At 38.3% G+C, this 24,979-nt stretch overlaps 1 protein-coding gene across 2 annotated transcripts in view; it reads right to left on the reverse strand.

Annotated features, from left to right (window-relative positions):
• The window catches only part of PARVA (parvin alpha), a 66,792-nt gene that overhangs the window by 32,214 nt on the left and 9,599 nt on the right, over positions 1-24,979 (reverse strand). The window contains exon 1 of one of the 2 annotated variants that reach the window (XM_061999744.1): positions 2,885-2,960. The exons of the other annotated variant lie outside the window; for it this stretch is intronic. Coding sequence (XP_061855728.1) covers positions 2,885-2,912 — 28 coding nt within the window. The 5' untranslated portion in view covers positions 2,913-2,960. Of the gene's footprint in view, positions 1-2,884; positions 2,961-24,979 lie in introns of those variants that run through there. 2 annotated transcript variants of the gene reach the window in all.

Consider the following 24,979-nt stretch of genomic DNA (forward strand, 5'->3'; position numbering starts at 1 on the left):
TATAGTCCTAAACCAAAGCAAGCAGAGGCAATTGTTCATCCTATATCTTCATGAGCTTACTGCAACATTTTTTTCCAAAGATTGTGTAGTGGAGAAGCTGATTTTATAGGATTGCCTTGCCTCATTTTCTGAATCACCAACCAGCTAACAGTAGTTATTTCAACATCAACAAGAGGCGCTCACGCAGAAGACAAAACCAAAGATCCGTTCCAAGAAGCCTTTCCCAGCTCAACAAGTTCTAGCTATTCCTAAGAGAAAGCCCAAAAATAGTTCTTAGGAATGTGAGGGCACACTAGTAGCAAGCTGAGGATTTCCTGAATTTCTTGTTCTTTTCTTCTTGTATATATAAGCCTTGTTTTTAAAGAAGAAAGAATTAAGTGTCAGGCCCACTGCATCTCAATAATCTAGGTGATTACTTCTTGGAAGAATTAGAAAAAATACTATGTGTACTAGAAAGTTACAAATTCCTTTTCAGGGACTGCAAGTTGTTTCATGTATCCCACATGGCCGCTATTTTCAAACTGTATTTCCTAGAGTTGCTTGTGTTTTAATATAAGCATCTGGTCATCTTCAATAAATGACTTTGTGATACAGGAAACAAAATCAAAACCACCTTACTATCTTTGAAGAGTTCCTCATGCTTCAAGATCTTTCTTTGCTATCAAAGTCAACCAAGATAAACTCTAGGGGCAACACCAAGGCCAGACGAGTGGCAAACACAAGAAGATGGTATAAGGGTGATATGAAGAAATTCAAATAATAGATACAAATATGCAGGTGCATTACTTATTTGCATGACTGTCAGTTTGCAGTCCATGCTTTGTTACCTTCTGCATCAATCCTGAGCATCTAACCATGGTTATCACATCCAGCACAACAAATGAGAACCAACTTGCAACATCTAATTCTTTTTTCTCTCCCTCCATTTTAAAGCTCTTCAGTGTCTTGCTACATTTAATATTGTACATATTGGTACATTTAACATTTGTACCTAACACAAAGATAGTTCCTAAAAGTGTCTGCAACATGTCCAATGGAACCAAAGTTTCTTGTCAAGGGCAGAATTAGGATCTAATTTGGGAATTGGGATCTAAAGACAGGCCTTCAAAATAGAAAAACTAGGCTGTGGCTTTGGCTGGATCAACAGAAACTCAGCGACATTGCTAAAGAAAATGAGCTGGATTTGGGCAAGGGCAGGAAAATGAAACAAAATGGTAGAACTGTATCTTCTAGCATACTGAAGAGTGAACCACTATTTGGGGTTCTCTTGACTGATGTGGATTTTGACAGCAGAAAAACTTCAGGCTTGGACTGTAACAGAAAGAACCATAGAAAAGGCAAATTTGTTTCCTCATCCTCATTTTGTATGAGTGTGGATCAAGAAGCACTCATGATGTGTGGAAGCTCTCCTGTCCTAACCCGGCCTTACAGCAAGAAAGGTCATTTCAGGGACAGGGAGGATATATTAGGGCTGTGGCAACCCCTGACTAGAGGCAAGACTTCAGTAAGCTGGCATAAATGATGGTGCGGTATGATCAATAGTATGGCTGTGGTACTCTCCTAAAACACATTTACATAAAAGTATAAGATATTACAAGACAAGACTTTGATAACATAAACTGGAAACTTAAAAATACAGCCTTAAAAACCTGTCTGTATTGTTGCACTTAGCCTGACACAGAATGGTCAGAAATACTCATACCTCTTGCTTTCCAAACCCATATCACAGCAAAGAGAACACTCTTCAGATAATGATTTTCATGCAGCCCTGTGCCTTGCCTTTAATGGGCACTGCCAGGTACCCTCCTGTGCATTCCTGATCTTGTTCATTTCTTTATCAAACTCAAACAGTTGCCTCAACTTTAAAATGCCATGTCTCAAAAAAATTATCTTATTGTTCATCTGATTATGGTGTTCACATGTTTCTTACAAGGACCAAGCTGCAAGCAACCTAAGCACCAGCACTGTATGGGTAAATCCACAGCTCTGAATGGCACATGCATTGCAACAACATTCATTGTCTTTTATGAGCAAGCTGTACCTACGGAGCAGCACCTGCTACCACCTGTCAGGAGCTGCCAGACAAGGGAAACATCTCTGTGTAAACTCCTACATGTTAAATGCATTTCATGGGTAGCTGTCATTACTAATATATTAATTTCAGCGTGGAAAATATTCATTCTAATGGTAGGTGTGGCTGTATTTCTTACTTCACAGGTGAACACACCAAAAACAGCAATATAATCACCCAAGTAAAGAGGCTTAAAAGGGTTTTGCTTCTTAACACTAACACCCTCAGTTTCCCAGAAATAATCTGCAGCCCTTAGTTGCTGATGTCAAAAATGAGTTTATGTTTATATTCCTATGAGAAAGTGTTCAGTACTACAGAATTTTTGTTTTAGTAAGAGTGAATATTAAAACTTACCTACTGCATGGCACATAGCAATTTTCTAACAAGCTATCTCAAGTATGCTTTTGACTACAAATACCAACTTTCCCTGAGTGAAAATTCAGCTGATAAAAATCACTATTTTCACATTGAATCCAGTATTATTTAAGGACTGAATGTGTATCAAACTGAAGATAGTAGAAAAACATACTCTTAGGAAATACCACTAGGATGAAACTGCTATTTCTACCTCAATCATATTGCAGAAACATTTTCATGGAATAGCATTCAAAATTAACAAACTACTGTATTTTCTTCCTCTTCTACCCAGGAAAAACAAAGTCTTACAAGGGCAAGCAGAAAATAAACTCCCATTCTAACCTTCAAAACCAAAAAACAAAGAAAACCTACTATTGCAAAAATAGGTTGTCAGAAAACAATATCCTTAAAGTATCACAGAAGATAAAAAACAACTGAGTTGGTCTGATCTCCTACCTTTAGGGCAAAATGCTCCACAGCCCATCGTAGGGTCTCTGGGCCACCCTCATAGTGCATCACAGGGAGAAGTGTAGTCTTTAAGGTGTATGAAGCCCCCTGCTCTGCAGGCCCCTTTCCTGCTGCTCTTCAGAGAAGCTGTATTAGCTTTAGAGCCTGTTTTCCAACAGAACAGTCCAAACACATCACAACTCTCAGCTCTGAGCACTGCTTCAGAACAAGTGACTGACTGCCTATATAATTTAATATGATGCCACATGAGACTCATAGACCATCTGCAAAAGAAACTAAATCTGCTTTTTGCAGCCTGGTAAGTTGCATTCTGAATGCAGTTTGACTGTGTGCTTTTGTTATCAGTCATATAACTGAACAAAATGCTCAAAAAGCAAGTGTAAAACACATGTCTTTACCAGCCACAGCTCCTTTCTGCTGTAGTAACTTGTACCTTTTTACCTTACCACTGAATGAAGTCACAATTCCCCTCAAAGTACAGGAAAGGTCTAGGCACAGACATGGCAATATTGGAAGTGAAATTTCCTTGTTTTTTTCGTTTGTGAACACATGTGATATCACCAATATTCACTGAAATAATCAGCAAAACTCACATGGAAGGAGGATTAAGCTCTAAAACAGTCAAAAGCACAGAAAAAGCTAAAAAGTAGAGGAAAAGAGAGGTATAATCATGAAAAGAGTAACAAACTACAGGTAAGAAATTAACTAGCTTTATGGGCTATGGGTACTTTCAGAGAGTGAAGGCAATGAAAAGATCATCTAAAGCAACTACCTACTTGGGCTAAAAATCAAAGTGCTATGAAGTTTTCTACAGACTAGAACTTTTCAGAAGCTGTAAAAAGTTTACGTATCTGTTTCAACTTGGAGCAGGACGAGGGAAGTGACACATCTCTGGCACATCCATAAGTCAGGGAAAGTGGTCACCTTTCTAGTTTCCAACTGAACTTCATTTAAAACACAAGTGCCTAAAGGCAAGTATGGAGAACTAAGAGGTATTTATTGTGTAGGGTTATTCAGCTGTGCTATGCAACATTCCTCCCCCAGGTTTCTTATCAGATATGACCCCTTGCAGAAAAAGACACAGAGCTCTCATCACTGTTCTAAAACCACACTCTGCCAGTTCTAAGGAGTTTCTGATACACATTGGTCTGTTGCTACTGGGTCCCTCCTAAAAGCATCTTTCCCCTGCGAACAATTCTACTTCATGCTGTCCTCATGCAATAGGGCTCCCCGTTCTGACTCCTGCAGTCCAGATTGCTGAACTGCTGAATAACAGCATTCAATGAAAAGATAATACTGAACTGGCAGTTCTTTACCAAGCTTTCCTTTTCTTAATTTCTGAATAGAACTATAAGTGTCTCAGATACTCTATTATGGCAATCCTGTTTGGAAGGTAAGTACAGCTAAAGGAAAACCATGCTCCATTTTGAAACATCAAGGAGGATGCTGAAGGTGATTATATGTTAAGAAAAGTCACAAAGTCTGAAGCCACAGAAAACTGCATGATCAGGTCAACCTATTCAATAGATGATTATTTATACCTATTTATAAACTGGCACACTTTTGCATGCACAAAACCAGTTATTTTACAAAAAAAAGTAAATGAAAGTTGTTTTATTTTTTTTTTTTTTACAGTGAGTCTTTGGACTACAGCAGTAGACAAAAGATCATGTTCTAATAGGTGTAATTCCAGTAGAGAAACAAAGCTGCAAATAAGCTAAAGCAGAGCTGCTTTCTCAGAGGGCATAAGAAGCTCATAATAGCAGGTCTGAAGTGCATAGCCTGGGGACCAAGTAGAGGAATTTCTAATCATATTCTCTGTAATCCATTTGCACTTGGCAGAAACATAAATTGAAGCGGGACCATTTTTAATTCTTGTAATCTAACAACAAGATCATCATTCAAAAAGCCTGTGCTTCTCTTCCTTTTCTCCCTTCTCTTAGCAGAGATCACTACAGGGAAAACCTGGCACATTGGTAAGGTGCTCTAGGCCTAGCACTTCCCAAACTGTTCCTTAGGGTTCACTTTCAACCTCACAATTTTCAGCTTTGTAAAAGTATAGCTTTTACAAAGTATATACAGAAGTATAGCCAGGGAGGACTAAAATCTTTTTCAAGTGGTTTTGGCCATCGATACAGGAAACAATTCGAAGGCAACATGACACTGATAGCTTAATTTGTGAAAATGGATAAATACCGTATCTGCCACATAGCACATTAACCCATGTAACACATAAATACAGAAATAGCACTGCAATACTTGCTTAAAAGGTTTTGGTTCACAGAGGAGGAAATTTAATTAAAGCATGTAATGTCAATTACTGTCATTTGTAATTTTATTTTGCTTCCCTAGAAACAATACAGATGCAGGATTCTAAAGTTACCTGCATGTTTGATGCAAATGGGATAAAAATTATCAAGGTTCTGACAAAATCCAGATAGTAGTAGGGAAAAAAATGCATTTTTACCTAACCTTGTCCATGGATCTTCTTCAAAGCGTTGATTACATGAGGACTGACATGCCTCCAATTTAAATATATAACCCAACAACCCAGACCTGAAACAAGGCTTTTATGTTTAAGAAATTGTGTTAAGTCAATAGAAAGCCACTGAAAATGGGCACAGACTTACTAAAGACAACAGAAGAGCATTGACTGATATCAGAAGAGAATTTGGCTTACTCTTTATACTGACAGATTTCAATTGGAAAATTACAGGTCAGGTCCTTAATGTTTATGTCTCCTTTACTCTGCTGTGTGTGAGAGACCTAGAAACCACGTAGAAGACTCCAAGTATCTCACCACTGCAGTAATAAACATTGCCAAATCTTGTCAGTTCTTCTTCTCCTTTGCCATATGCAATGCACTGCAGCATCACCACCCATTTCTGCTTTTAAACAAAATGCTTTTCAGCAGTGGAACTCAGTGCTGCACAGAAGTATCCTACCCATAGTATATTCTGTTGAAGTCAGGAAATAACAACAGAGACGGGTGAATTAAATTTACTGTTGGTGACATATGAGTCAGATATCTTGCAAACTATGATCTGAGCTACCACGAGAATCAGCAAGAGAAAATCTGCTGTAAAGACCTTTGAGCCATTTTCCTTTAAGTACCACTACTTCTAAATATGGCAAGCATGCTACCTTTGAAGAATCTTTCTTTCCTCAATAGTGTAATGCTACAGTAAAATGGGGATTAGAATTGTGAGAAAGAGCTAACAAAAGAAAGACAAACCCAATCAGATGCTTTCTTACGTCTCTAAATGATACACATAAATCATGCTTATCAGGTTCCCCCCAGCTACTTCAGGAGTATGCAGAACACAAACCAATGCAGATTCGTTACAAAAAGTCTAAATCCAATCTACTTGAATTTAAAATGCCAGGAATCACATAAATGGAAGATGAGAAAGCAGAACTCATACATAAGCAGAAACAAGAGTTATACAAACCACAGTTACCAAAAAATTGTAGGTCAGATTTCTGGCACTGCCAAAGTTGATTGGTATATAATTGCAGCAAGGAAAGAGGTGTCTCTAAACTGCCTTTGTGCCTTCCTTCGTTCTCAAGAGGAAAACATGAGGCTACTACCTGGGATTTCAATGGTGGTTTTGGGGGTATGAGCGACACTTAACCTCCCCTCCATATTCACGAGGGCTATAATACCAAAGTGAGGAATTCCAAAACAGAGTGTGTAATGAAAAGGAAGTAGATACAAGATTTATGGTTTTAGACATGCTAACTATCAAACTGTATCCTTCCCAAATAATGCAAGTAAATGTTGTGTTGACAAATGTAATTCAAAGTGGGCAATTCAAACTAGACCTGGGTAGCAAACGAGAAAAAATAGATGCTTAACAAATTGATACGACATAGCTCACCCTGACAAACGGCTAAAAATGATGTTGACAAAATCTTAAGGGATTACAGCTCCTTCAGCATGCTACTATTGTTTGTAGTGTACCTTGCAAGGTCCAAGTGTTACTAAACACGTGAAGGCCCAGTACTTTACTCCCTACAGGCAGAGGAGGAAAAGAATGATGTTATAGCCATAGATAAGACACACATTTTTATGTTTTACCTCATATGCAAGATCTTTAGTACAACAATACATGTACACAAAATCAGATCATTTGGAACATCCATACAGTCTCCCTCTTTACTAACAAAGCAAGTCTCATTCCCTGCCATTAAATTAAGACACACTGAGGTCTAAAATTTCACCTGGAGCCCAGCTTCTTGACTTGTTAGGTATTGACATTTTAAACTGAATGCAGGAATTACTCTCCTCTCATTTTGCAAGTTGTGCTGGAAGCAATGCTACTGAAAATATACAAACAACCTCAAAGTCACCAGAATCTCAGCAGCATAAAACTAGCACAGATCAGATCTAAAAGATAACTCCTGATGATTCTCTTGTGGCACAAAAATATTACTCAGCAAGAGTAAAGACAGCACAATTGGTTACCAAATAGCCTACTCAGTGTTATGATATTGTTTCTCAAGTGAAAAACTGTACTTACAAGGATAGTCAAAATAGGCTCAAAGTTTGTCCTGCAGTAAGGAGAAAAACCTCTTGATTTATAGACCTGTGCATTTAACAAGCCCCTCTTTCTTGTTACTCTCTCTGTCTCTGATTTCCATTTAGTTTTCACATTACAAGTAGAGTTGTATTTCCTTTGGACCTGGGTCTTATTCACTAAACTGCATTAATATACCAATTCCATCTTGAGATCTCCTTTCCAGAATACTGCCAAGCTGCCAATGCGGTTCCTGAGAGACTACTTTCTCTGACATGCAGTAAGCTATTTAGTGACACACCACTGCTCCCATGCAGTTTTGCACCTAAGCAGTGAACTGGATAGCGGTTCCATATGTTGGAGCTGTTACACTTTTCTGGAAAATTGTATTACTTTGGGTAAATAAAAAGCTAAGAGCAGCAGGAAAAATATCATAAAAATGTAGCCGAATTTGTCTCATCCAGCTTCCATCAGCAAATTTGGTCTATGACATCTGTGTATGAGTCATGCAAGTGCCTTAAAACTTGCAGTGATTTATACTTTTAGGATAGGAAGTTCAAGGCTTATATTTCTATTCCCCAACCATACATTACTTTTCTCCATACACAATTTCTTGATAATTATCTATGAACTAAAATATATGGGCATCTTTTTTTTCTACTTTGTGGTGCATATTAACCAAAACCATTCATCTCAATAACCAATCTCTGTGTTCTTGGCAGATTATAGCTGATGTGTAGGTTATTCCTGGAACCACACTAGGCTGATGCTCTCATCATAGTTTTAGTCATGGAAACAGGCTTCTCCTAAGACAGGCACTGTTTGCAAAAAAGAAAATTCCCAGCATATCTGTCAGGAATAAGAAGTAGTAGGGTACACTAAAAACAAAAGCATCCAATATTTACATAGTGATGTTCATCAGAAGACGTTAGTCTGTTCTACAAATCAAGAAATGCCTGTTGGAGCTTAGGGCTCAGGTCCCACTGAGAAAGCATTCTCTCTATTTATGGTCCCTCTACAACACAGCTTCACTCTGTGAATCCTATATTTATAAACAGATGAAAAGCAACCAGTCAAAATACCACACAGGCACTAGAAAAACAGAGAGATCTTTTTGTCCATCACATATACAACAGACTATTTCCAACTCCACATTCAGTAACCTAATTTTCAATTAGATTTTCAGATAAAGACACTAGTCTACATGCTACTGTGTTGCCGCCATTCTTCTGAGGCAATTCCAATTCCTAACTCCCACTGAGGCAATTTCAAACCAAACAGAATTATTCCTGGACTTTGGTAGGCTGCTACCGAATTGTACTAAAGTTTCAGTGAACTGGGCAGAGTTTACAGCACTTCTATTATGTGTGTGCACTCCAGAATGGTGAGATAAAAGATAACTCTATTAACTCACTCGGTAAAGCTGATACTCTACCTCTTTGAGATCTGGATTTAAATCCCCAAAATGGTAGTGCCATGATTCAAAGCACACGGACTGTTCAAGACACAATCTGATGGTCAGTATCTGGGTGACATAACCCTTCCTTGCTTGTCTTACAGGGCTCTACTCGATTTCACGGTCTGTTTTGAAGACAGCTAGCAGAAGAGGCTACTTTTCTGTTTTTATAAACATCACTGGTTAGGTTTTGGGGTCCACAAACTTGTGTTTTCTATGGTCTATTTTGACCTGTATCATAACACTTAAAAGATTACAGAGAAAGGTCTCACTGACTTGAAAGAGATCATGTTTCCTTTGTGATGCAGGCCTGTAAGAACCACAGTACAGAACTAGATAAGGATATGTCAACCCTACCCTCTAGGGACCAGGTCAGGAACTACTGTATTGGTTAGCTGTAACTGATTAAGCGCTCTTTGCTTTCTTCCTGTAACATTTTACAAGTAATACCTTCATTGACTAAAAGTGGAAAAATCTGTCACCACAGATAAATTCAATAGAGCCCTGTATCTTCAGCACATGCCCCTCTGATATTTTTTGACAGCAAAAGCAATGTTTCACAAGGAAGAGTCTTGACTGTGTTATGTGGCATTGCTGTTCTTCCTGAGTACTCCCTTGAACAGGTTCTGCTCAGATAGCAACACTTCTCCGTCTTGTTTCTCCAGAGTTCTAACAGCAATCAATAATTCTGCTTTATCTAATGGGCAATCTCTGGTGTCTTGTGAATCACGTATTGAAAGCTTAATCTCGATTGACATAGGTGTTTATTCTTAGAAAGGCTTGCCTTAAAACTATTTTCTGAAACATTCTGACTTTAATTGATCTTAGTATTTACTTCTAGTCTGAATGAGTTAAAACGCAGGTGAGGCTCTTAATTATCAGCTCAAGCATAAAACGTGATCTCTCCAAGAGATCTGGATCACTTTTAAACTCTCCTATGAAATGTTACATTTGTGAACAAGTTAATCCTAGTTTTTCTGTCAGGTCTCCAGATATAACCAGGGACCTCAAAGCTTCTGGTTTTCTTCAAATGTTTCCATTTTCATTAGCACTACAGGACACGTCAGGCAAATCCTGCCCTTTATTATTTGTGCAGCCCAATTGCAGTTAACAAGTCTGTCATAGCAGCTAGGATGGTGTTCAAACCCTTTTCATAGCCATGGTTGCTGCTCTGTTGTGTTAACAGGAAAAAGCAAAACCTTAATTTGTCAATGATGTAAGCATCTATCAATCGTGGACACAAACAAAGGTCAACACATCTCTGCTGTTTAAGAACTACAGAGGCACTTCAAACCTCAAGATATCAGTTTGATGCAGACAGTGATCATGATCACTGTTTTAAGACAGACAAAAAAAATGAGAATTTGTATGCAGCCTTAGAACAGAACCAGGATTAGCCAGTGCTCAAGGGCTGCTGGCTTGGTCCACTTCAGCAGCAGTCCCCTACCTTCTCTAAGCTTCACCAGCTCATCACAGCATCACTTTTCTCTCACTCATTTTATTCTGACTCAAACTGTTCACCTCCTGAACACTCCAACACTCCTGGCACCTTGTCCATCTCCTCTGCAAGGTGATTGTTTGTTGTCACCTTTCCACTCTTCCACTCTGGTGCTGCTGCTGCCATTTCCTCCCCATCTGTGCTTTCATGGCTTCCCCCGTCTCCACCCTACTACTGCAGGCACAGAGCCAAAGCTGGTATATGCAATAGATCTTGTTTTCCAGATCTTGCAGGGAGCAGAATCACAAGCTACTAAAAAGTGCTCCTTGCTGCTAATCCTATTTATTATATTTTGAATGCAGATATGAAAAATTTGAAAAAGACCATTAACACTCTCATCCCATTTATAGGCACCTTAAATTGACTGTTCGAACTTTGCCTTATAAGTCTGTTTCCAGTGTTAACTGCTGATTCTACATTACATGCTAGATTATGCTGAGAAGTACACTATCTCCAGCCTCCTGTGATTCCTGTATAACACTTTTTCCTGACAATTTTTTTAAAAGTCTGTAAAATATATCAGAAAGAGAATCTGACAGTCTATGCTTCTATAAACCAATGCTGTCCAAATGAAATTTAAAAGCACTGCATAGGCAAAGGAAAATGTTTCCTGGATCAATCAAGGCTCAGCATAATGAAGGGAAGATGTTGCCTTTAATAGTCAAACGAATCTACCACCCTATTAAAAGAGTACCAGGCAGCCAATCCACTTCAATGAACATACAGGAGATTTTCAGTTTCTGGACCCTCACATGGTAAACCTGTTGGTTTGCGATTTCAGCCCTCTTTGGTTTGCCAGGGCAGGCAAGAGGCTGTACTCCACCACAGTAGCACCTGCATGCAAATGCAGCAATATCAGCATAGGGGCTCCAAAGGGAACCACTTGCCATAAGCAGATGCAGTTTGACAGCAGCTTCTAATAAGAGGAAGGAAATGAGGGAAGAGACAGAAAAGTGATAGGAGACAAAAGGACTTTATAAAATGGTTTTATTGCTTTCATTTGTAGCATTTTCTTTTTGTTTTGTTTAAGCACCGAGCCTTCCAACTCCAGATACTGCACAAGAGATACTTGTCTAAAAAAAAGTTTATTTCAATCTGGAACCATCTTGCAAGATGCTTCACAAACTCAGCAGTCCATTATTAGCAGTAACAATGAGCTACCTCTTAATTAATCTGGCACAGCCTTTGCTTCTGATAGCAATCAAATCAATATTAATGGAGAGTCTGTGCTCTCTCATTACAGCACAAAATGGGTACCAATCTTCTCATGAAGATTTTTGGACTGTAAAGCGTGTTTGAGGCCAGTGTAGTTGGCTTCTTCCCACCTCTGTTTTTTCAACCAGGATGGAAAAAATATATAATGATGTGCTATTTAGTACCTGGATAAAAATCTACATTCATGCTGCCTACACTGAGAGACTGAAACTAATTCAATATGAAGAAATCTCAGTCTAAGAAAATAAAGATTTTAGTAGCTCACAGAGCTCAAATTAAACACTTAAATAGGTAACACTAGATATTTCTCATGCTGCTTCACATTTCTCTATTTATTTTTATCTGCAAGATCAGGCGTGTTAGAGAGGGAGGCCTGGTAAGAATTGCCTCAGCCATCATTCTTGGTTACTTACATCTGTGGTCAATTTTCCACACTTTCTTCCATAAAAGGTAAACGAGGCACTGTACTTGCAACAGGATAATCTAAACAATATGAACAATGTTACTGTTAAAGACCATCTGGCTCATCAAGTACAGCTCCAGACTTTTAACTCCTTGAATAAAGTGTGGAACCTTGCAGTATATTTTTTTAAATCCAAAATTCATTTTTAAAACAGTAAAAGTAGAGCTCCTGGAGACACAAGGGATTCAGAGTGCGAGGAAATGAATTTTCTGGTGTTATCCCTCTTGCATCTTACATATCCTGCAATCCAGGCTAGAGACAAATACTTAGATGTAACATTTTTCTACAAAAAAAAAAAAAAGTCCTCAAAAATTTTCTGCAAGAAGCTTCTGTGTGTAACTGGTATGTGTGGGGTTGGCATTGCAGAGGGGAACAACAGGGTTAACTATTTCATAATTCACTTCAACTTAATGGCCTGATTCTGCTACTTCTTAAAAGGTAATAAAAGTCAAAGAAGGGTCACCAGGAATAAGAAGAAAAAAAGGGGAGAAGAGGTAAGGGTGAGTGCAACCAAAGAAGGTTTTTGCTAATCCTACACACAAATTCTTATCTGTTAGATAAATTAACAAGTGGTCTTCAGGAGAAAAATATTAAAGCAGCACAGGAACAAAATAACCTGGAAGACAGCAAGTCAGCAGGGAACAAGCAGAGTGATCCAGAAAGTCTGAAGAGCAGAGGAAGCAAAGGAGCTGGCTGTACTCTGTGCACCATGCCTCAGTTTCCCCATCCATTCACGGGTGAATCGCAGCCCACAGAGGGCACTGCCAGGATCCACTTCACTTCTGTGAAACACTCTAAAATAAAAAGTGCAGCCAGCTCCATGCCTGGAAGCAAAATAGCTCCACAGACGTACAGAAGTTAAGTATTCTTATACATATTTCAGGCTGTGGACTTCAAAACATACTTGTTTCTGAACAACAGGCAGAATTAAATCCTGCAATCTGTCTTTGTTCAGTTTTCTCTCAGCTCTTACTCTGTGGTTACAGTGCAGAGCGAGTTAAACAGCTCTGCAGCCCTGTAAGTGCTGGTTCTAACACAGGGCAGGGTTTTGGTCCTCCAAAGTGTTTTGGTTTTCTTTTTTTTCTCCAAAGTTTTAATGGCATTATTAAAAAAAAAAAACAAAAAACAAAACACCAAACTCAAACCAACCTACTGGTTAGTTGAAATACTTTAATGTTTTTTATTTAATTTTTAGAAATATTTTTGGAAGGTAAAGCAAAGAAAATTAATTAGACCATAGCTGGAGCTTTTTGGGTAAGCACAAAAATTAATTTTCATATTAATTGGTTCTTTGCTTTACATTCTGCAACTTGCTTTAAGCAGAAACAGCACCCTGTTGGTTTCTAGGTACAGTGTGCACATGACTGAACCTTCCCCTACAGTAAGGTCTTCCAGCCACTCCCAGAAACATGTGCCCAACAACTCTATTTCAAATTTGGATCTAATTTTCATTCTAGCTATTATATCATAAGCCCACTGAAATATGTATTGACACACATGCTAAATTGTTAGCTTACAAAATCTTTTAAAGATGCAAGTAAAGCCTTTTTTATTTTTACAGTACATGTTACAGTAAGCAAGATAGGTCAGGTAGTTTTACAATTAATGGGGTCAAAAAGTTAGAATTAATTTTTAAAACTTTGGTTGCTCCCACTGAAACAATTAACCCTATCTCTGCTGAGCATCAACTATAGACCAGTCAAAAATAAAACAACAAAAAATTTCAGAAAGAAGCAATGTCATAACAGAAAAAAACTTCTTTTGGTGCTTGTGCCACCTCTTCAAGTAAGAAGCAAAACATTTCTCTGATTTATTATGAGATTTTCTGGGTATAATTTTTCCAAACCAAATCTAGCTTTTAAGTAGGAAATGTTAGAGTACAAAATAGAAACTAGACATGTCCTAGTAGCTATTTCACTGCAGAAGTGTCTTGTTTTCTAGTGTACTCACTTAAAAGTACCTTTCCTCATACTAAAACTAATACTAGGTTTTACAAAAGGAAAACAGAAATCACTTGATCAAAGAGTCTCTTGCTCAAACCTCCTGTATGTTAATGATAACATCCGTTACAAAAGCATCTGCCAATTATGTCATATCTCCAAGAAAAATAATTCTGATTTTAATTTTTTTTTTTCTGTTAACCTTACCAAGCACTCATGACAGTAAGCAACAAAAGCAAATAGTGGGTTTTAATTAAGAGCATTCCACAGGAATAATGCTAACACGTGCTGAGTGATAAGCGTAGATGCGTGAACACTGTTCTGTAAAGCCTTAAATTACACGCTTCAGTGTGTTAGATTTAAATCCTAGAAGACATTGGCACCAATTGCTGAGATTACAACTTTCAATTAAACCTAGAACTAAATTACTGGATTTCAAACATTTCTTTAAGCCACACCTGTCTGCTAAGCCTTTCACCACATTCACACTTAATAACGCTTAACATTTTTTGTCTAGAAAGTTCACATGGTCTTTCAAATTCAATCTTCATCACTGCTCCTCAATGGAAAGTGAGGCAATAATTAAATATCCAAACCTAAGGCAGGAACCTGTACCAAGGTCACTGCTTTCGAAAGAAGTGACTGCAACTTGTTCCCAAACTTGTTGCGCATTCTCAGTCCCACATGATCATCACCTCTTGGACAAGCATTCATATGGCCCTATTATAAATTACATCAGGAAAGAGCTTCAGATTAAAACTGGTCAACAAAAAAAAGTTAGTTTTACCCCTCCTCAGTTCCCTATCACAGCCATTCCACAGCCATACAAACACTTGAACTGGCTCCAGGAAGGCTATGCCCTAGGGGTTATGATCACAGTGAGACTCCATCTTTCAGCCAGCTTGTAAGACTAATGAAACCATAGCAGTAATGCTGGAATTTTCTAAAATCCTGTTGTGCACATGAAGTCATGCACGCTTGAGACCACATGATCATTCAGCAGAGAACGTGAAGAGGGAGAGAGCCCTCAAAAAACAATATTCCAGAAAATACAATCAATGTTAAAGTGTTTGGAAAGCTCATGGCAAAACTGAGAAACTGCAGTATACCAAAAGTACCAAAACCTCCACATGGTCAGAGGCCAAAGGGGAAATTTACCCAAGGAAGTATTTGGAGAGGGGTTTAGTAAATGTGCATAAAAAGAGTTGCCATTGACTAATTGTTGGAGGCTGGCAGAGCATTCTGAAAAGTCATCATATGCATCTCATCCTCATCTACAGCTGTACATGCCTGCCAGTAAATGCTGAGCTGGTCAGGTCTTTGCTTCTCTGTTTTTATGTTAACTGGCAGGTATGAGAGAAAGTTGCTCTTTAGCATGGAGGAGATTGAGGGGTGACCTCATTGATGTTTACGAACACATAAAGGGTGGGTGTTGGGAGGATGGAGCCAGGCTGTTCTCAATGATGGCCAATGATAGGACAAGGGGCAACGGGTACAAGCTGGAACGTAAGAGGTTCCAAAGAAACACAAGGAAAAACTTCACTGTGACGGTGAGGGAACACTGGAACGGGCTGCCCAGGTGGGTTGTGGAGTCTCCTTCTCTGGGGACATCCAAGACCCACCTGGATGAGTTCCTGTGTAACCTACTCTAGGTGGTCCTGCTCTGGCAAGGGGATTGGACTAGATGATCCCTCCCTTCCAACACTTAAGATTCTGTGACTCGTTGATTCTGTATGTTTTTTTTTTTTTAATTGCTTATTAAGTAAAACATTAAGATAAGGAATCCAAATCTATAATTCCTATTTAGAAACATTAGAAAAGTGACAGCTATTTATTACCCACTAGTGTAATTCAGCTTTTCCTTCAAGACCTGAAACGGTTTTCTCTGGACCTTCTAAATGGTCTCTCCAATGAAACACACAGAGGAAATGTTTATGTTTTGGGGACAAAGAAATAGAAATTGCACCCTTGTCCAGGCATGTAAATTAACACAGCAAGTCTGTAGCTCTTATTTCAGAGGTGTGCTCTAGGTGGCCACATTTCAGGTTGGGATTTTCAGAGCCAAATAGTAGATTTGACAACAGAATGTTATATTGAGTCAGCATGGCAAAGTTCTCTAGTTGGCTTTGAAAACTTCTGTCATGTTTCCATCTAACTGAAGAAAAAAAAATAACAGGAAAAAAAAGGAAATAAAAAATATCAATTCTTTCCTCCTGATCCAGGGCTATTCTCCATTTGAAAAAGTGGTTAATTGCTTTTCTAAATAATGTTATGTTTACATTTACTCAGACTAAATCTCACCAAGAAATACTTGGCCAACTTCATATGAATTTCATACGGCAACATCCTCAGATTTTCTTAAAACCTCATGCCCATACTCTTGGCTAAGCCACAGCTGAAGAGCTGCTGTGGACGGATGCTATGCATGGTGGAAAAGCAGTGGAGACACTGGGGAGAGCTCTGCACATGCACTTTCACACCTGGTGTACTGTGCCCATTTCTGGGCTATCCTGTGCAAGAGACATATGGAGTCAAGGGACACAAATAGTCGCCTGGAGCATCTCTCATGAGGAGAAGGCTGTAAATTCTCCACCCTTGAAGATACTTAAAAGCCATCTGGACATGCTGGCTCTAGGTGGCCCTGCTGAGGCAGGGGGGTTGGATCAGAAGACCTCCAGAGGTCCCTTCCAACCTCTACCATTCTGTAAATCTGTGACTCCAGGCATACCGTGATCTTTGTAGGTCAGCAGTGACATTGTCATGAGCAACTGCAAACAGAGAGATGCACATCATCTACCTGCTTGTATGAACCCAAAGTCCCAAGTCCTACTGGTACACAAAGTGATACTTCAACCCAGGAATGCTCACAAGGCTCCATTACTGATACAAATTGGAGAACAGGATTCTCACTGCAAGACGACAGGTATAAACAAAGAATTCACCAGGCCATACCCATTCTCAACCACCCTTTACATTCAGATATACCAAGTAAACAACTCACATAAGGAAATCTAAGCCATGTGCATATACAGCAACATCTCATTCTTTCACTGAATTCCTACAAAGAGTTAAGATTCATTTAGTACCCCGTTAAAAGGCTGTAGTGCATAAACATTCTCTGGGCATAAGATCTGTTATAAATTAAAACTATTAATAATTATTTATCTGATTTTTTTCAATATGGACATCAAAATCCTTGTACACCTCCAAAAGTAAATGATCTGTGTACATTAAGAAGAAAGTGTGAAGCTAACGTATGTCACTTCTTAATAAAGAAATGATCCTTCCCTCTTCTTGAGATTAACATTAGAAAAGTGGGTGATTGTTTTCTGCAGATGAAATCCCTGAAACTGCACATTCTAGCCCATACTCTGTAGTAGCTGCTCTGAAGCAAAAATAAAAACACTTGGGTTGCTGCTGCTTCTGCAAAGGTTTCAGTGACAGTAACAACAACATATGTTAACACTTTTAAAGCCTGATGAACGAGAAGGAGGACTTCATTAAACACAGAATCCTCTATAGTGCCTGGATGAAACAACTGAAGAAAACTGCTGCAGCTGATTTTACTGTCTCTAGGTCTTGGCACTCATTATTTAAGTTCAGTGGAAACTGTTCAGCCTTGAAGTAGACTGACTCACGCACTTTAACTTCCAATTTCCTGCAAACAATCCATTAGTTTTTGGCAAGTTTCGCGCTGCACAGTACTTCCATGAAAAGCACAGCTCCCAAACTCTTCCGATTTTAAAAGCGTATTTTGTAACAGTTTAGTGAAAGCAGAATTCCCACTCATGTTCTTAAAAAAGAGTGTGATCCCCAGCAGAAGATGTTTGTATCAAAATTAAAGCAATTACTTTGTTCTTAAGTGTTCTCTTCAAACATACCTGTTGGGACACATTCTACTGGGCTATACTATACTTTCCACATGAGGCAGTGGGCATTGATCAGAGAACAGAAGCTGGGTTCAGATATGCAGTGTTAAGTTTTATCTGATAAGGAAAGTAAAAAAAAGTATTTTCATACTAGCTATACTTCTAAAAATGCACTACTTACTCCTATACTTGCCTGGGTTTACAGTGGCTGAGGTGAGTCACTTGATAAGGAAATGCTAATTCCATCATCTGCAACTATAATTGTTTTTAAATTTACCATTCCCTTCAAATATTTTGTCACCAAGTGGTATCTGAAATATGTCAGTAACTCAAAATGGAAAATAACTGTGGTATCTCCAACGTCACTGTTTGGTAATTGTAGATAAATGTGGTCTAGTAAATGGTGACTAGCAAAATTCTTCTTCTATCCACAGGACACATTTTTTTTTAAATGAGAAAAGAGACAAAAGCATTAACATACATACACACGATTACAGCTTTCAAACTACTTGCTAGTCGAGATCCATGTGCTCCAGTTCAGCTGAGTAGAAAAGTAGAAAAGCTTTCCCCCCTAAAATTCATTAAAAAAGAAACATGCACCTTGGAGAATGTTGGGCTGGGGACCTGTGTTTATGAATGCTCTAAGAACGCTGCAGTAAATGGCAGAATGGGTGTCCTCACCTCAGCATATCAAATCACAATCTAAACAGGTTGCAAAGTTTTCATGTTCATTCAGTTCCCCAGCCTCCTTTCCTCCGACTGTTATCAAGTGTAGATTAACTGAGATTTGCAATATATTCTTAACTCTTCATAAGAATTGGCTCAATCTCATTCAAATCATTTTACTTCAGTGATAAAACCATCAAATGGTAGAGGATTTTTAGCCACTAAGGGAAAGTTTAGATACAACAAAGTAGACAAGGTGGTCTAGTAGTTAGAAAGTTTTGCTAAGTACAAGCAAGCTCCAGAATGCTTTGAAAGGCTTAGTTTTAAGTGTTTCAAAATAGATTGTGTTAGACTAACAGGGAATTAGACATTGTAGGAACTTAAATGGCCATTTAGGCACCTGATTCAATATGTATGTGAGTGTCCAAAAGACACCTATCAGCTCTACAGGTATCTGCATCTCAGCCAGTAAAGTCCACCAAAAATCTAATTCCCAATTGCTGGACATGAACATAGACAAAAATCAAAAAGCAGGTAATTTCCCAACCTCCTTTCCCAAGCTAGTCTTTGCACAAGTAAAGTAAATAACATATGCAAAGATGGCAGACCAAAGTAACAATAATTATTACCTACTGCAGAGGGTTACCTTACTTTCTGAAAAAGCAATGTGGCATTTGATGTTTCATGGCAACATTAAGTTTGCCCTATTTTCTTGGTACGTAAATTACTATTCTCCACTTCAGTAAAAAACTCTCTTTTGCCTTGCTGAAGCTGCTAGGAAGTATCCCCAAAGACCGGTTATATACTGGTTAAATAACCAGTATATAAAATGTGCACTTTCTTGCGGTTATGCATAAGGTTTAGTCTTAACAGATTCCCTTCACTCTCTACTAAATTTTCAAGCCTTAACATAAAACGTGCCTGATGTAGTCCTTAAGCTCTGCACACTGACTTGATCCATGTATGCACTTCTTTGAGCACATCAATGGTTTCTTGACTTGTCTACTTGACTTGTCTACTTGCATGCTTATTGTTAAGTGAGGAATTAAGTGGGGTTTGTCAGACTGATCCCAAGTGCTTAGCATCTGAACAGCATTATATTTTACTCAGTAGAGTAAGAAAACCTTTTACAGAGCTTCATCTCTCCATCCATGCTGGTCGTCTACATAGGACTACTTTCCTGACAAAAGAGTAAAATTTACAGCCATTCTTATCTCTCAGGGATTTACTACTGAAACTGAAGACCAATGGTTTGAACTAGGGAATTAAATGAAGCAGAGTTGGTATATACTAGTCATCACGGGGTTAAGCTAATTTCTTAATGCCCTTGCTGTTTCTTGCCATCAGCCACTATGCATCCACTCTAAATTCTGAAAAGAACACCGACCTTTAATCTGTGGTATTAGTTCCTTTGACAAAATGGAAGATTATGTCTTTTTCCCACAAGCCTTCATGCAAAGCTTAGCCAGCTTCCATCTGGTCTGGCTAATTAAATGTAAGTTAACATTAAGTTAAGAGCCAGCTCCAGCCCACAGACCTTCTATTCTGCAACTGCAGATTTATTAATTGGCCAAACTATTCAAGTATTTAATTCCAATTTATTATTCTATTTGCTTCACTCTCTCATGAAAACAAGGAAATGTTTTTGAAGATATATTTGCATAATTTCAGCTCAGAGACACAAAACAATAAGACATGCTAATAAGATTCTGAACTGCCATGAAATTGTCAGGTTTTTTTCTTCTGTATTTGACATGTTAATAAAGCACCGTCATAACAGTGTGAAGGATCTGCCTATTATGCACAAGATCTGGAATCACTGGAGCTCACTTTTAAGCTGGCCACGACCCACAATCTGCCCCTATATGTACTAAAACTACAGCCAGTTGTTGTACTCCTTATTCAGTCAAAACTTTCTTGGGCCTTAGTGGGCGTTCTGTATGAACAAAGAACAAAGGGATTAGATCTAATATGGGGAGTTACTGATTGTAATCATGCCATCAGTTAACTTTTGATAAAATTCATTTGTAAAACTGAAAATACAGAGAATTTACTAAGTCAAAAAGGTGCTTTACACTATTTTTAGTATTAAATCTATGTAGGTCTCAAATGTTTTCCCTGTATTTAACATTAGTCATTAACAGAGAAAAACTAAGCTTCAAGACTTTTAAAAGAAATAATGTGGTAAAATTAGATTTCTGAATTTAACACCTGACAGTACTTTGAAAAAAATTGCTATTAAGTAAAACAGCTTAAACCTCTTAACCAAATCCTCCTTCTTTGGGATAGAGGCAAAGGTCACACTAAGAAATGTTATTTCTTTATATATTTGGCTAATACAATCCCTGCTGCAACACTATGTAAAACAAATTTAAAAATACACAACTCAGAAAACTTCTGCCTAGTTCATACAAACAAAAAAATTACATACCAGATAAGCTTCTGTTAAAAAAAAAACAAAAAAAAACCCCTCCTCCAGTTAAAACCATACCAAGACATGCAACAGAGTTAAAAACTCAAAAAAAACTGTGAATGACACAGAGCACTATTTAATGAAGCAAGGCTAAACACTGAAATTAGGAGACCATTGCTTGTTTCTACTTCTTACTCTGCAGAAGATCACATGAGTAAATCAACTCAATTCACCTTTTTCTGCCTCAGTTGTCCCAAGTAGATGTTACTGACAGAACAAACACTTCTGTCGTCACTCAAAAATTCTCAGGTGGTTAGAAATAAACAGAACGTCTTCATCTGAACAAGAGCAGACTATTAGCAGCTCTTATTAGGTCGGAAATAGAAATGGACAAATAACTCTATGAGATTCTGAAAGTGTTACTGTTACAGACTGCAAGACCAACCACAGACACAAAGCATTTTTGACTGGTTATAAGATGGGATTTTCTTAACAATTTATTCTGTTCTCTCCTCTACCCATTACATTTTAGTGACTTGCTTGACTGAAATCTTTTCTTATGAACCTTTGAATCTCTTTTATCCCTTGCCTACCTTAGTTTAGATTTCTGCCCTTACTGTACACATCAGCTCTGTTTTCTCTGTATCTTACACTAGGAATGCTGTTCTGCACATAGAGTTGTTACCTTTTATTTGGACAAAAGCAACTTAGCTCAGAATGTCTGGTAAAATCCACTGAAGTAACTCCTTCAAAAATACAATAGAAGATGCAAAATGCAATCTGAATTTACTAGACTTACTCTAAGACTAGTCTTCTCCCAAAGACCTATTAAGATTCAATTCATACTCAAAATACCAGACTTGCAATACAGTGAAATGCTGAGCTCCATTCTGACACACTTCTAGCCGATTCCTGTGAACTCCTGGCGCTTCCTTCGCTGACACCAGCTTTCCTCGTGAACTGGAGCCACCTTGTGCCCTACAGAGCACCTGCACCCTGCTGTCCGTTCAGGGGAATGTTTGTTTACAAAGCATATTGGCATTGTTTGCATGAGACAACAACCTGCAAAAAAATGTTTCTTTGGATTCTGTACAAATTGTTTCATTTGTGTGTAACTGTTTCATGACAAACATGAACAAAATAACCAAGATGTAAATGAAGTGGATGCTGATTTTTTTCCAATCCAACCCACCACTGTAATGAGTTCGGGAAGTATGAAAGACAGCAAGTCACTTTTAACACTTGTGATATGAGCACCACTGAACAGCACCACTATTTTTCAGTTTATTATCTGTTCTTACCTAGAAACAAAGGGTTGACAAGAATCTGAGACCACAAGCTGCTTTGCTGCATGTTTTATTTTGTAGTGAAACAGTAAAGTGTCTTCCTCTACAGTAATGAATTTGAGTGTACAGTATATAGCCTTAAAATGTTTACAAATGTTTTAGTTCCAATTTGGCCTCTAGCCATAAAATTCAAATCCAGCTTTGAAACTTCCCCAAAACCTAGAGTTGAATTTATTTTGTTTCATTATAAAACAAGGATCACATGTATCAAGCATTCTGGACATATTTACAGAGGCTACTGGGGCAAATTCTGACTTAGGATCAAATCTATTATAACCATGTTCTCTTATTCTAACGGTCAATATCAAGTGTTTTGAGGGTAGGAGAGTACTGAGTCAATACATAGCTCCTTTCCTTCTCAAAGCAAGGGTGATTTTCTTTATTCCAAGTGGGGAGAACAGATGTCATCAGAACTTCTAGTAAAATTAATATAGGTCATTTAAGCACACGAGATCTAACACTTCTTAAACCTGAAAGTATAGGCCACAAAAAAAACCCCAAAACAACAAAACAAAACCAACAAAACAACCCCCTCCCAAACCCCTGAGCTACATACTTACAACAAAAACTGTTCTGGTCTTTTACTATTCTACTTCTTAATGTACTCTGACGACAAGTTAGGCATATCATCTTTTGAATCCAGTACTGCAATACATTATACTGCATTTACTCTGAGCACTCTGACATTATCATTATCTTCTTTTGTGCCCGACAGCAACTGCAGCTCCTGTAATGCCATTATTGTAATTAAGAACAATCTGAACCATTGACAGTATTGCCTCGTTTGCTCTAGAATCCCCTGTGCATTAGTGTTCTTCTAAACCAATATTTCACTATTAATAGTTTGCTGCTTTAGAACCGCCTACGGTTAAAAGAAAAAAGAAATTATTAGGCCTCAGCCAAAGAAGATGGCCAAAGAAGAAACTTGTTAAGAAAAAAAATAAATGAAAGGCTGTACACGGCCAAACTGTTACACTTCTCTTTACACACATTGAAAATGGATTCACACCCTGCCAACCTATTCAGGCTGTTACCCAGGTGAGGAAGCTTATTTTGGCTTGCTTCAAAAGGACCACCTGTACAGACACAAAAGAAAACATCTTTCTCTTCTCCTATTAAATGTACCCAAAGTACTTCTCTGTCTAAACTCTCCCTTTCATTAATCCAGCTCACAGTTGGATAAGTAGGGCACAGCAATTCAGACATTCTTGTCTGGGAAACTCTGACCTTAACACCCAGCCTTGCTGCACATGTGCTCTCTACGCTGCCTCTACCCCTGTCCATCTGTTTACAAAGTATGACCCCTGCTTGTTTGATGAGCCAGGAAGGTGATCCACCATAGCCCTCTGCTTTACACCCATATCTTTGATTGTAATTCCACGGAAACAATTAATCATGGCAGGATTAAATAACTGGCAGGACAGCACTTAGCACAACAACCTGCACCTCTTAGAAGCTACGGCCAGAAAGCGCATAGCCAGGCCATGAGAAGCAACTTACATTCTTCCTCTGCAATAACGAGAACTTCGAGGAGTATTGAGTACTAACATAAAGAAACCAGTACACAATCTGAAAAGGGCTATGTTGAAGTCTACCTCTTGAACATCCCTGGTAACATGGAGCTTTATATATTTGCAGTAGACATGAACATAAGAAAGCATTATATTAAAATACATATGTGTAAATAACAACCAAAATACAGCTAGTGGAAAAAGGTGGTACCTCCAAAGGATAATACCCCTTTCTCTATCTTGTTTCTAACACAGTTAACTTCACCTGAAGTGTTTGCTTGTGCACTGCCACAGTAATGAAAGCCAAGAGGGCAGCTCTAATTAGAGCACTTTAAAGTTGTCTCGCTTCATGCAAAGACAGGCAAAAGAGGTTCAAGTACTTCATGAGATTTCATTACAAATACCAAAGATGTGGTGACAGATCTTTCTTGTTGTGAACGTGCAGTCCATTAAAAACTGAATCCTATATTAAGTAAACATTAAAGAAATTGGAGTTTTTAGATTATATTGAGGATTTTTGATGCTTTCAAGGCTTTTGCAGTATGAGATCATATTTTCATGTCTGGGAAATTGCTGCTGCCCTGAATGAAAACTCTGGAGTTGCTCTTCACTCTACCATGCCCTTCAGCCTCTCCTCATAGACTTGGAAGAGCAGCAGCAATCATTAACAATTGTTGCACTTCCTCTCCAAACACCCTGACTGAAGTCCTTTTTTCTAAGTGGAATTTCATAGGTTTCACCATGAATAAACATTAATCTCACCCATCACTAGGTGACACGCTATGTGGCACTTACAAAATATCAGTAGGAAGTCAGGAAGACAAGTGCAAAGACTAAATGAAAAGCAGTACTGCTAACTCATGACCAATGTGATTTTAGTTTTGTATTAAATCCACATATATTACAAGAATATTTTATAGCACCACACGGAATTATTTCACAGGGACTACTAAAAAAACTAAAAGGAAAGCAGAACATTTGGGAGCTGGTAGAGCCCTGTAACTTCATCCCAGCAATTCATTAATATTTTGAGTAAGATCATCACTTGGTTGAACAGTAGCACAGTCTAGAGCCAGGTGCAGGACTTGGGAAGATTAGCCACCATCTGTTCAACCAATACAGCTCTGCCAATACAACTCACTCTTGACCAGTCACATTCCTCTTTTTCTGGGCTTTTTTCTGGCCC

The sequence above is a fragment of the Colius striatus genome, chromosome 7 (assembly GCF_028858725.1).
Source record: "Colius striatus isolate bColStr4 chromosome 7, bColStr4.1.hap1, whole genome shotgun sequence".
In the NCBI taxonomy this organism is placed as follows: Eukaryota; Metazoa; Chordata; class Aves; order Coliiformes; family Coliidae; genus Colius; species Colius striatus.